Source organism: Globicephala melas, chromosome 19, assembly GCF_963455315.2.
Source record: "Globicephala melas chromosome 19, mGloMel1.2, whole genome shotgun sequence".
Lineage (NCBI taxonomy): Eukaryota > Metazoa > Chordata > Mammalia > Artiodactyla > Delphinidae > Globicephala > Globicephala melas.
The window spans coordinates 1,669,415-1,681,939 of record NC_083332.1 but is presented as its reverse complement, the minus strand read 5'-3'; the positions used below and the strand labels follow the sequence as shown (position 1 = coordinate 1,681,939).

The 12,525-nt window shown below is 44.4% G+C and overlaps 1 protein-coding gene across 5 annotated transcripts in view; it reads left to right on the top strand.

Annotated features, from left to right (window-relative positions):
• LOC115848067 (zinc finger protein 805) overlaps window positions 1–12,525 on the top strand; it is a 47,912-nt gene that overhangs the window by 23,361 nt on the left and 12,026 nt on the right. For 2 of the 5 annotated variants that reach the window (XM_070044398.1, XM_060289466.2), the window contains exons 1-2: window positions 6,040–6,187; window positions 8,608–8,734. The exons of 1 other annotated variant lie outside the window; for it this stretch is intronic. In XM_070044398.1, coding sequence (XP_069900499.1) covers window positions 6,158–6,187; window positions 8,608–8,734 — 157 coding nt within the window. In that variant the 5' untranslated portion in view covers window positions 6,040–6,157. Of the gene's footprint in view, window positions 1–5,907; window positions 6,188–8,607; window positions 8,735–12,525 lie in introns of those variants that run through there. 2 more of the 5 variants (XM_070044400.1, XM_070044399.1) reach the window with 1 other exon arrangement.

Here is a 12,525-nt window from a genome sequence, read left to right as displayed (position 1 = left end):
ATTTTCTGGTAAAAAGTGTTTTTGTTTTCCTTCATCTAAAAATGTCTTTATGTCTCCTTCATTCCCAAAGGATATTTTTGTGGGATATAGGATTCAGGGTCAGCAGTTCTTTTCTTTTAGTACTTGAAAGGCAAGTAAGTAATTTCCTTCTGTCTTCCAGATGGGAAATCTGATCTGTTTCAGTTGAGAAATCTGCTGCCATTTGACTCATTATTTCCCTATCTGTAATGTATCCTTTATGTCAAGTGCTTTGAAAGTGTTTTTTCCTTGTATATAGAGTTCAGAAGTTTGATTATGACGTAACCTGCCATAAAATTTGGAGGGCTTGTCCTGTTTGGTGTTTGCTCAGCTTTTCACATTTTGTGGTGTATGCCACTTGGCAAATTTGGGAACTTTTTAGTTATTCTTCAAATAGTTTTTTCAGCCCTTTGTTCTCTTGTTCTTGTTCCATAGGATTCTCAGGCTCCCATCTTTTTGTTTCCCCCAGTCTGCTTTTCTCTGTTGCTCACGTTGATTAATTTCCATTGATTTCTCTTTGAGCTCACTGATTCCTTCTCTCTCATATATAATCTACTATTGAGCTCATCCAGTGAATTTTCGTTTTGATTTTTGAATTTTTCAATTGTCTGATTTCCGTTTGGTTCTTTTACACATCTTCTATTTCTTTGCCTAGTTTATGATGCCAAAGAAGGACTCTGAGAAAACAAGCAAAACTGTGTAGTCCAAAGTCAGTGGTTCTCTGGTGGTTTATCTTGATACTGGAATAGAAATCCTGAAGTATCTGGAGGAATGGAAGACCTGCCATCTTCTGTGTTGTTATCCACAAATATTTCTCAAGAAAATAAAACTGGGAAACCTGCAGATTGTTCAGAGTTGTGTTCTCCAGGGAAGATTTGTGTGTAAAATTTCTGAGCTCTCTAAGGCTTGTTATAGCCTCAAAGGAGAATGGGCTACTCGTCTTCCAGGTTCAGTCTTCCTCTTTGTTGTTGAACACATTCTCCCATATTCCCTAACTTGTATAGGGCCACTGTCTTTCTTTTGTGCCTCTACTTCTTGGTCTTTAAATTCTCCCTCTGAATCCCCTTCTGTCCTCACAATCTATACCTGTGTTCCTCACCCCCAAGCACTTTCTGTCCTACATGTGTATTGAGCTCTGCCCTTCTCTTTTCTCTCACAGATACACCCTGTGTGATTGTTCTGTCCACTACCTGTCCTCACCCCATCATGTCCCTTTCGCTCCACTGACAACTAAAGAATGACCTCCACCATGGTTGCCTGGCTTAAGCAGGTCTCACAAAGTTCCCTTTTGTCCTCTCTCCTCCTCCCGCCCTCCCATCACTGTTGGACTGTTGCCCACCTCTCTGACTTGAAGGTCCTTTCCTGGTTTCTGTGAGTTCTTACCCTTCTTCAGAGAGTCTGTGTCTTTAGCCCATGTATTAAACAATGTGCTTCCCAGGGTCCATCCAAGGCCATTGCTTTCTCACTTGTGATTTGTTCCATGAGTGAGTTAATTCCCACTCAATGCATTTTATACTCAGTGATCTACAGAGTTCCCCCAAATCTGTGTCTCCAGGTTGAATATTTCTCATGTCTGTTACCCTCTGTTCATACTTCCACACCTTCTGTGTATTCATATACACTGAGTTTATGCATGTGTCATTTGGTCAAGACCATCACCATAAGGATGCACCCATAATAATTCTAAGAGCAAGCAAACGTGGTATTACTGTATATCAGCCATTGTTTTGAATGTTTAAACACATCAACTCTTAACCTTTGCAACAAGTCTATGTGATAGGTAATATTATCATCATTTTACAAATCAGGAAACTGAGGAACAGAAAGATTAAGGAGTTTGCCCCAAATTGTACAGTCATTACAACATATGAGATTAGGGATTGGAGGCCATTTAGGCTGGCTGCAGAGTCCATACCCTTATCACTTTCCTAGATTCCTTCTTGTAGTATGAATCTTTGTTTTCCTGATCACTATTCATTTTTACTAAAACGGATCAAATAATACTCATTTGATCTGTAACCCCCTTTCTCATTTTATAGTACATCTTGGCCATCCTTTCAGTTTGAGTGAGAAACCAAACTCAGTCTTCAATGGTTGCATCATCTCTTGTAACTTTGTAGGAAATATAATCTCTGAGGAAGCAGGGAGGTAGAAAAGGGCTAAGGTTGGCATTTGGTTTTAGACATTGTGTTTGAGGTGCCTGAAAAAACAATCTCAGTGAATTTCACTATCTTCTGTCTTGTTGACAAAGCCAGACACCTCACAGCCATTTTTCTTTTATCATTCTCACATCCAGCCACTGTCTGATTCTGTTCACTTTACGTTTTTATTTTCCTCAGTAGACACTCAGTATATGTGTGTTAGTGAATGGCCACACAGTAGTGTATTTTTATGTTTGCTTTTTTTATTTTCCTCAGTAGACACTCAGTATATGTGTGTTAGTGAATGGCCACACAGTAGTGTATTTTTATGTTTGCCTCCCTCACAGAGTTTACACAAAGCTGTGTGTATAGTTGGCACAGTATATGACTTATGTTGACCACAAAGAGAAACTATATGGGCTTTTATGGACAGATCTATAAGACTTTAAAAGTCATAAGGAATGACTGTGTTGAAAGTCCTCAAGACTACCCAGGGTTATGACTTACTAGGAAGCATCAAAGGACTCAGCATATTATACTGAACATCGAAGGTTTATGACAGCACAAGAATACAAAGCAATCTCAGTCAAGGGAAAAGATACAAGGACTGGAGTCCAGAGGAAACCAGGGACAAGCTTTAGGAATTCTGAGTCCTTAATTTAAGTTCTGTCAATGAATTATGACTGCATGTGTGAAATGTCTACTAGGGAAACTTATTAGAACCTCAGTGCCTATGATTTTTATTGGGCACTCTGTCTAGAGCATAACAGAATTCTAGACCTCCAGAAGCATAACAGGTTAGCAGCATAAGCCACCTTGTTTACACAAACAATAGGTGCACTGAGCCATTCATCATTTCTGGGAATGATAGGAAGCCTCCCGAAATCTAAGGCCTCAAACTTTAGCCAAGGGCAAACTTTGAAGCTCAAATGATAGCATGCCATATTAACTCTTCTTCACAGTGACTTAAATGATACCTAAATGTTGAGGAAGTTCAAATTTCTTTAACAAATACAGTTTGCTACAACAAGAAATAAGTCATAGCTTTGAGGTGAAGGTTTATATACATGTAAATCACTGTAACGAAAACAATCAGTTATGTCAGAATGGAAATTCTTACATAGTGGTCAAGACTTAATTTAGTGATGACAAAATATAGAGAATGTCTTGTGAGAAAGAATCTTGCCTCTCAATAAATCTGTGTCTATTTAGATATGTCGTCAGTGGTTTGACTTGCAAATATTCCCTTTATTTGTTTTTATTTGTACAAAGATGTAACGACCAGGTCAATGCTGTGTATTTCCATTGCACATGTGTCAACAGTTTCTCATTTACTTTTTGTTCCCACTGTTGAAACTTGTAGCATTTGACTTCAACAAAAAAAATTAAAGAACATGGGGTCATAATAATTCCTACATCATTAAATGTGCATAACTGGAGATTAAAGGGTTTGTTACAGGCTTAGTCAAGTTCATGGACCTGTCTGTGAGTTTTACTGAGATGGTATGGGAGCATTTGGTCCAGCTGGGAGGGCCCTCTACAGAGACGTGATGCTGGAGATCTGTAGGAATCTGGTCTCGGGGAGTATTTGCCTCTCCCCTTTGTACTCATACTCTGGCCCGCAGACTGCCTTTCCTGTCTTAGTTATCGGATGCTGAGGTGCCTCTGGAATGCTCAAAGACGTCATCCTTGAGTTTTGAGGGTTAAAGATTTGTGATCTGTTCACAGGTATGTTACACACCTGACAATTGAGTGGTCTAAGCTAAATTGTAAATGGGCACTATTTTCCCTTCCTTGGAGCAGTGTCAAGAGCATGGACCCTCTAGTCAGACCACCTGGTTACACTTCCTGGCCTTGTTCTAACCAGCTGGATGACTTGAAGGAAATTTCTCTCTGCTGTGATTTTTAATTTGGAGATCCGTGTATTAAGCATATTTTTTTGTTGTTGTGCCCCACCCCCCTTTTTAGTCTTTTTTTAAAAATATACATTTATTTATTTATGGCTGCTTTGGGTCCTCGTTGCTGCACGTGAGCTTTCTCTAGTTGCGGCGAGCGGGGGCTACTCTTTGTTGAGGTGCACGGGCTTCTCATTGCGGTGGCTTCTCTGTTGCAGAGCACGGGCTCTAGGCACACGGGCTTCAGTAGTTGTGGCACTCGGGCTCAGTAGTTGCGGCACGCGGGCTCTACAGTGCAAGCTCAGTAGTTGTGGTGCACGGACTTAGTTGCTCTGCGACATGTTGGGTCTTCCCAGACCAGGGCTCGAACTCGTGTCCCCTGCATTGGCAGGTGGATTCTTAACCACTGTGCCATCAGGGAAGCCCCAAATTGGCCATTTTTATGCCACTTCCAAAGAACAGGGTGTCAGTGCATCAAGCCAGATGTGATCTTTGAGCTGCAACAAGGTAGAGAGTCATGGACAGAGCAAGGAGCAATTCCAAGGAGGGGCTGTCCAGGTGAGCAAGTAGAAAGCATGTATTCAAGGGATGATGGTGTTAGTAAGATCCCAGTTATCTCCCGTGGGATTGGTATTTTAGAGAGATTGTTCCACATGCCCTTCTCATAGACCCACACCTCTGAAAATGGCGAAAGACAAATAATTGAGGTCCCCAAATACACAGCGTGGCTTGTGGGCTCTTAGTTTCCCAACCAGGAATTGAACCTGGGCCCTCAGCAGTGAGATCATGAAGTCCTAACCACTGGACTGCCAGGAAATTCCCAAGAATGCCCCTTTCAGGACTAGCCAATTCTTAGAGGTAACAAACTACTCTTAGGGGCTGTTTCTTTCATGTGTAAATTAAGCAACCCAAAGCCCCTAGTCGGAAACCCTCCTCTTTCTGACTCTTACACTTAGGAGACTATATTTCTCATCATCTAAGGGCCTGTGCCGGGCAAATAAGTCAGCCCGTATGCTCCAAAGCCTGTTGACAGTATTCAAACTAGCCAATACCAAACTGTTTATCCTACCCTGTCTTATCTTTCCTGTTGAAAACACAATAAAAGCTGTGGACCATGCTTTCTTCACCTCTCTTACCTCCTGACCTGACCCATCCTGGTCTTCCCCTCGTGGCCCTTTGTGATGTGCCCTGTCTCCTGTTTCTAGGAATGTGTGAGCATAAACTACTTCCTTCATGACAATCATTCCCATTTCTGTGTATATTAACATACCAAATTAATTCCTGGGTATATTCTAGAACACACAGGGAACATATTATGACTTCTTTACAGTGGCCTACAGGGCTCTACACAGTGAGCTTTAAAGTGATACTAGGGATGAACAGGAAGGAGCAGGTGACAGAATTCCAGGGTCAGGACACATTTTTCACATTCCTTGCTAGAAAAAATCTGGGCGTCTGGGAGTCTTTTTCCACCGATAGAGACCATTCATGGTGTTTGAGGAGAGAGTGCAGAAATACTGCTTTCACTGATGCTCTGAGGTAAGTTGCTCCACACACCTGGTTGTTTGCAGGGGGAAAAAATACTACGTTACCCAGAAGGCTGAGCGCCGCGTGTTTGCGCCGATGCTGGGCCAGTGATGGCTCAGGACGGGGGTGGTTTCCTGCGGCCCGCGCCGGCGGGGGCGGGACCTCCGACCATTTGGAGAGCTGCGTCATCTATCTGTGCCGGCTGGGTCCTCCGGGGCTGTGGGTCCTGTGGCGATGGGCCGGGTGCGTTTCCCAGCCCCGAGCTGGGCAGGCCAGTGAGGAGGGTGTGTCTTACCTCCGTGTCGGTGTACTAGCCCAACACTCGCCCCGGGTCCTCCGTAACGGGAGTGTCCCGTGAGCGCCTGCCGGGGCCCCGACCCCGTCCCGGGAGCTCTGACGCGACGGCCTGGGCCTCGTGCGCATTTTGCGCCTGGGAAACTGAGGCTCAGAGTGCGACCGTCGGCCGAGGTGACCCCTCCCAACCCCAACCCCCTCACCCCCCTGCTCTGGGCAGGAGGCGGGCGGCTGAATCCTGGAGCCGCCTCTCTGGCCCCGCTCTCTCCTCACGGTCCCGTGATGGCGGCGGGGTGGTTGGACCCGGCACGGGTGAGTGGGCCATATTGCTGGCATTGCTGCTTCTCCGCTGGTTCGGAGAGGGCTCCTGGGCAGGCTGGAGGCTAAGTAAGCCATTGGGTTTCTCTTTGTCCTCGTCGTTTACTTACAACAAGTGGCGCTGACTCGTTATTTTATCCGCGGTCTTACCACAGTTTTGGGTCTCCGACAGGTGTTTCATCAGTGCGTGAAGGATGAATGATGCTTCCTTCCTTCCCGTCACACTTAAAATTCTAGAATTCCAGCTTCCCTATCCTCCCGGCCGACCTCCTCTGACCTTCCGTTCTTCCCTGGCTCACTGTTCTGCAGACACACCAACCTGACCATAAGTTCTCTGTCCCCGCGCCCCGCCCCGCCCCCAATCTTTATATTTGCACTGGCCTTTGCCTGGAGTACTGTTCCTGTATCTTTTTTTTTTTTTTTGACCGTGCTGCAGGGCTTGGGGGATCTTAGTTCTCCAACCAGGAATCGAACCTGCGCCCCCTGCCGTGGAAGCATGGAGCCCTAACCATTGGACCGCCAGGGAAGTCCCACTGTTCCTATATCTTTGCAGGACTTCCCTCTCACATCCTTCTGGCCTCTGCGCAGATGTCTCCTATTTGGAGAGGACTTTTCTAGCAGTTAGCTTAAAATGGCCCCTTCCTGTTGCCTGTGTTCTGGCATTTTTGTGTAGGGAACCTGGCAAAATTCCTGGTTGAATTTGTCCAGGATGCTGTGGGAGCAAAGAGAAAACAATGAGAAAAGAACCGTAATAGCCGGCCGGCCTCGATTGAGTCCTTGCTGTTAGCAGGTCGACAGGCATAATATATCACCTCATGTAATCCTCACCTTTTCAGAGCTAAGTTCTCTTATTATCACTGTTTTGTACAAGAACAACTTGAGACTCAGTGAAGTTCAGTTTCCTGCCCAAGTTCACTGCAGTTCTTTAGTAGCAGAAACTAACAACAAGTATGTCGCCACCACAGCCTGTATTTTTACCCTCTTCTCTACGAACAGTGGAGAGGGTTGCCTGGAGGTGACACCTAAAGTAAACTTTGCAAGCCAAGCAGGCTTCCTTCCGGTAGGCAGTCTTGGCATGAACCAAGGACATGGCATTTCAGCATGCGGAAGAGTGTGGACCAAATAAAAGGTATATTGGTTGTTTAAGGAACCCCCAGAGGGTCTTTGCGATTGCCAGAATCCTCCCTACTCCCCCATCTGCTGAGACGTGTCCTGGGAGGGCCAGACGTTGTGGCCGTTGGCTGAATGTTCCATCCTGCTCAGCAAGGACAGACATCATGGCCAATCAAAGGCTGTTGTTCTCCTGGCTACAGCCTCCAGTGTCCTCAGCAATTCCTATTCCCTGGTCCCTGAAGTATTCTTTCCTCCGGGATATATGCTGTCAAGTCTCAGGTAAAAAAAAGAAGTTATGGCTCATTGTGGATTCTCCCTGGGAGTCTCCAAGGTTCACATGGCAGCAGGAGCTGGTCCAGGCCCTGCCACTTCCCAAGCAGGTACAACCACCTCAGGTGACTCTCCTGTGAGGTGGGTGATGATGAATCTGCTCCTCTGCCCACGTCTGCAGAATTATTTTCAGCAGTGGCTGAAATGAATATAACTGGGAAATTTATTTAAAATGCTTCACATCTTCATTAACTGTGGTTTTACTTTGCCAGTGGGTCATGGTTATGCTGTTAGACCTCAGACCAGAGGAACCTGCTTTTAAATCCTGCCTCTGATCACAACCCATGTAAACTTGGGCAAACTGGTAGAGCTCCCTGGGCCTCAGGTCTCCTGACTGACATGAAGATGATAATGGCATTGACCTCACCGGCTGTGGCCAGTCACCCAGTGTTTCTTTTTTCTTTAGTTCTCATAACTATTATTGCTCAGTGAGAATCATTGTATTGATTCAGAAATCAACGTTCAGAGAAATTAAGCGAGGCCCCCAAGTTCACACAGCAGGCAAGTGCTGACTTTAGGACTTAGGATTCAAACCTCAAGAGTGGGTGGGACTTAAGAGCTGGGGACTTTCAGACACTTTAACAAGACATGTAAATGCCTCAGCACGAGGCAGGCACACAATGAGGACCAGTGGGTCTGGGGTACTGTTGCTGTAATTATTATTGGTATTGTTTTGTTGTCATTATTCTTTCCCATTTGTCTGACACCTTAGCACCCTTACCATTCTGTGCCTCACAGTCCATGCGGGAGGGTTCCGACCTCGTGTCATTCTCCGTCGCCTCCTGCCTAGGAGACTTCTGTCGGCTACACTGCTGTGATCAGTCTAGAGCAGTGTCTGCCTCCTGGAATCCAGCACAGAGCTCGGCCTTCAGGGGCTGTTTGGTCTCTGCATCTTTGCCATGGAGAGAGATGGGCTCTGATTCGATCAATAGCCCCAAGACCAACACAACTGCATCTGCTTGACTTTCCAGATGATTGTTACTTATGAGGACGTGGCCGTGACTTTTACCCAGGAGGAGTGGGGGCAGCTGGACCCCGCCCAGAGGACCCTGTACCAGGAGGTGATGCTGGAGACCTGCGGGCTCCTGGTCTCTCTGGGTAAGGCCTTCCCAATCCATGTGGGACCTGTCACTTGCTTCATTCCACCCTCTGGCTCCAGGCCTGGTGGTTGAGAAGCCCTCTGTAGCCCATCTACCCTCCTCCGCACAGCTTCAGTTATTTTCTGGACTCACCTCTTGCTGCCTGGTCTCCTTGTATCTCACTTAGGGAGGGTTGGACAAGAAACATAGTTTGCCTTTGGTCACAGCCAAAGGAGAAGGATGTGTTGGGAGGAAATGGAGGTGTCTTACAGAACCCAAAGGTAGGAATTTCTGCTGAGCTCCTTGAGGGACTGATATAGCGACTTAGAGGAGCATGATTATGCCCTGGCTTCTGGGTCTCTTGTTCTGCCTTCTCTCGTGGGCCTGCTCATGTCACTTTGTTTTCACAGTGGTTTTTTCTGCTGCAGCTATTTTGCAGAAGGAGGTAGTCACTAAGTCCTTGCTCTCTGAGGCCCACTCACTCCTCATCTCTGTTTCTTGCTGTATGTTTATCTTGTTTCTCTGTTCATGCTGTACTCATTTAATTCTCCCAGCACGCTGTACTCAACAAGTAAGGGAAATAGGGCCATTGTTGTGAGTCCTTCCTAAAGCTTAATCCATTCAACTTAAAAGGCACAACTTGGTTGTCAACAGCTCTGCTTTGCATTTTTTGTCCATCCTTTTGTGAAATGTTGATTAGAATAAATGATATATGATGTTCGTGCAAATGTCTCTATTTGACCAAATCACTGTGTGGGATTCCAAACCCAAGTTTTTATTTTTAGTAGTTCATGAAATGCTGAATTTTGGCATCTCCACGTCTGCTCCTTCCTCTGGCCCTGTTTCCTGAGGATTGACTCCTCTGCTTATGTCCCCCTCTCACCACCACAGCCCACTTGGTCTGAAGCTGCTGACTCCCACGGGGAAGTGTTTGCTGTTTCCTTCTTCGTGTAGCACCTGGGAGTCCAGGGTCTGGTTCTAGACTCCTGGTGTCTAATCCCTGCTCTGCTGCTTATGAGCTGTGTGTTCCTGGGCAGGTTACTGAACGCTTCTGTATGTCAGTTATCTCATAGGTAGTATCTCATGAAGTAATATAGTACCTGCTTCACACGTCTGTTGTGAGGGTGAATGGCTCAGAATAGTGCGTGGTGATGCCTGGCTGTGTGCAGGGTTAGCAATTGTGACTCCTGCTGCTGTCACTACTGTTAGTGATATCATCGTCGTCCTTGTTGTCATGGTCATCACCCTACACTTGGATTCAGCATTTTCTGGAACAGTGTTGTGTAGCTTTGTAGTTAAATACAGATGCCAGATGCCAGAGATGACTAGACTTTGGTTTTCATCTTGGCTCAGCCATTCATCGTGTCCATGGTTTCAACAAATCATTTTATCTGCCTGAGCCTCTGTTTCTTCATCTATAAAATGGTGCTTATTGCAATATGTACTTCATGTGGGTGCTATAAGGAAATCCTAAAATAGAATTTTTCATGCAAGGCCCACAGGAAGGTCAATATAACGCTTTGCTTAGGACCTAAAAAAGACTTAGATCCATGAAGACATTTACCTTGTTCCTGAATGAAAAGACTCAATATTTTAAATATGTATGTCATTTCATTTCTAAATTAGTTCATAAACTTAATTCAGTTTTTTTTATGCATTTAAATTGCTCGGCACAGTCCCTGGAATATGGTTATACCTATAAATAGTTATTATTTTTTTAAGACTTGTTTTTTTTTCAGCAGTTTTAGGTTCACAGCAAAATTGAGAGGTAAGTATAGAGATTTCCCATATACCCTCTCCCCCCACACGAGCATACCCTCCCTCATTCTCAATATTCTCACCAGAATGGTACATTTGTTACAGTTAATTCATCTACACTGACACATCATGATCACCCAAAGTCCATAATTGACATTAGGGTTCACTCTTGGTGTTGTACACTCCATGGGTTTGGACAAATGTATAATGACATGTATCCATCATAGTATCATACAGAATTTTTTTGTTGCCCTAAGAGTCCTCTCTATTCATCCTTGCCCCCTCACCAACCACTGATCTTTTTTACAGTCTCCATTTGTGTTTTCCAGAATGTCGTATAGCTGGAATCATAGAGTATGTAACCTTTTTGATTGGCTTCTTTTACTTAGTAATATGCATTTGTTTCTCATTTCATGGCTTGATAGCATGTTTCTTTTTAGTGCTGAATAATATTTTACTGTCTAGATTTACCATCGTTTATCCATTTACCTACTGAAGAACATCTTGGTTGCTTCCAAGTTTTGGCAATTATGAATAAAGCTGCTGTAAACATCCGTGTGCAGGTTTTTATGTGGACATAAGTGTTCAGCACCTTTGGGTAAATAGCGAGAACTGTGATTGATGGATCCTATGGTGAAGGTATATTTAGTTTTTTAAGAACCCACCAAACTGTCTTCAAAATGGTGGTATCATTTTGCATCCCCACCAGCATTAAATGAGAGTTCCTGCTGCTCCGCATCCTTGCTAGCATTTGGTGTTGTCAGTGTTCCACGTTTTGACCTTCCTTCCTCCCTCCCTCCCTCCCTCCCTTCTTTTCTTTCATTTATATTTATTTATTTATGACTGCTTTGCATCTTCGTTGCTGCGTGTGGGATTTCTCTAGTTGCAGCGAGCAAGGGCTACTCTTTGTTGCGGTGCGTGGATTACTCTTGTTGTGGTGTGCAGCCTTCTCGTTGCTGTGGCTTCTCCTGTTGCGGAGCATGGGCTCTAGGCCCGCGGGCTTCAGTCGCTGTGACACTCAGGCTCAGTAGTTGTGGCATGTGGGCTCTAGAGTGCAGGCTCAGTAGTTGTGGCTCACGGGCTTAGTTGCTCTGCGGCATGTGGGATCTTCCCAGACCAGGGCTCGAACCTGTGTCCCCTGCATTGGCAGGTGGATTCTTCACCATTGCACCACGAGGGAAGTCCCTTGACCATTCTAATAGGTATGTAGTAGTATCTTGTTTTAATTTGCATTTCTCTGATGATATATTCTGTGGAGCATCTTTTCATATGCCTGTTTGCTGTGTGTATATTGTCTTTGGTGAGATGTGTTTTAAGGTCTTTGGTGAGGTGTCTGTTAAGGTATTTGGCTCATTTTAAAATTGGGTCGTTTTTGTTTTCTTACTTTCTAATTTTAAGAGATATTTGTGTATTTTGGATAACTGTCCTTTATCAGATACGTCTTTTGCAAATATTTTCTCCTACTGTGTGGCTTGTCTTCTCATCCTTTGGCAGAGCAGAAGTTTTTAATTTTTATGAAGTCCAGCTTATCAATCATTTCTTTCATGGATTACGCCTTTGGTGTTGTATCTAGAAAGTTATCACATACCCATACTTATCTAGGTTTTCTCCTATAATATCTTCTAGGAATTTTATGGTTTTGTGTTTTACATTTAGATCTGTGATCCATTTTGAGTAAATTTTTGTGAAGGGTATAAGGTCTGTCTAGGTAATTTTTTTTAATATGTGGATATCCTGTTGTTCTAGCACCGTTTGTTAAAAAAACTAGCTTTGCTAGCTATTGTATTGCTTTTGTACCTTTGTCAAAGATCAGTTGACTGTATTATGTGGGTCTATTTCTGGACTTTCAATTCTGTTCCATTGATCTTTCACCAACATCACACTGTCTTCATTACTATAACTTTATTGTAAGTCTTGAGGTTGGGTTAGCGTCAGTCCTCCCACTTTGTTCTTCTTCAATATTGTGTTGGCTCTTCTGGGTCTTTTGCCTCTCCATATAAACTTAATCAGTTTTGGATATCCACAAAATGATTTGCTGAGATTTTGACTGGT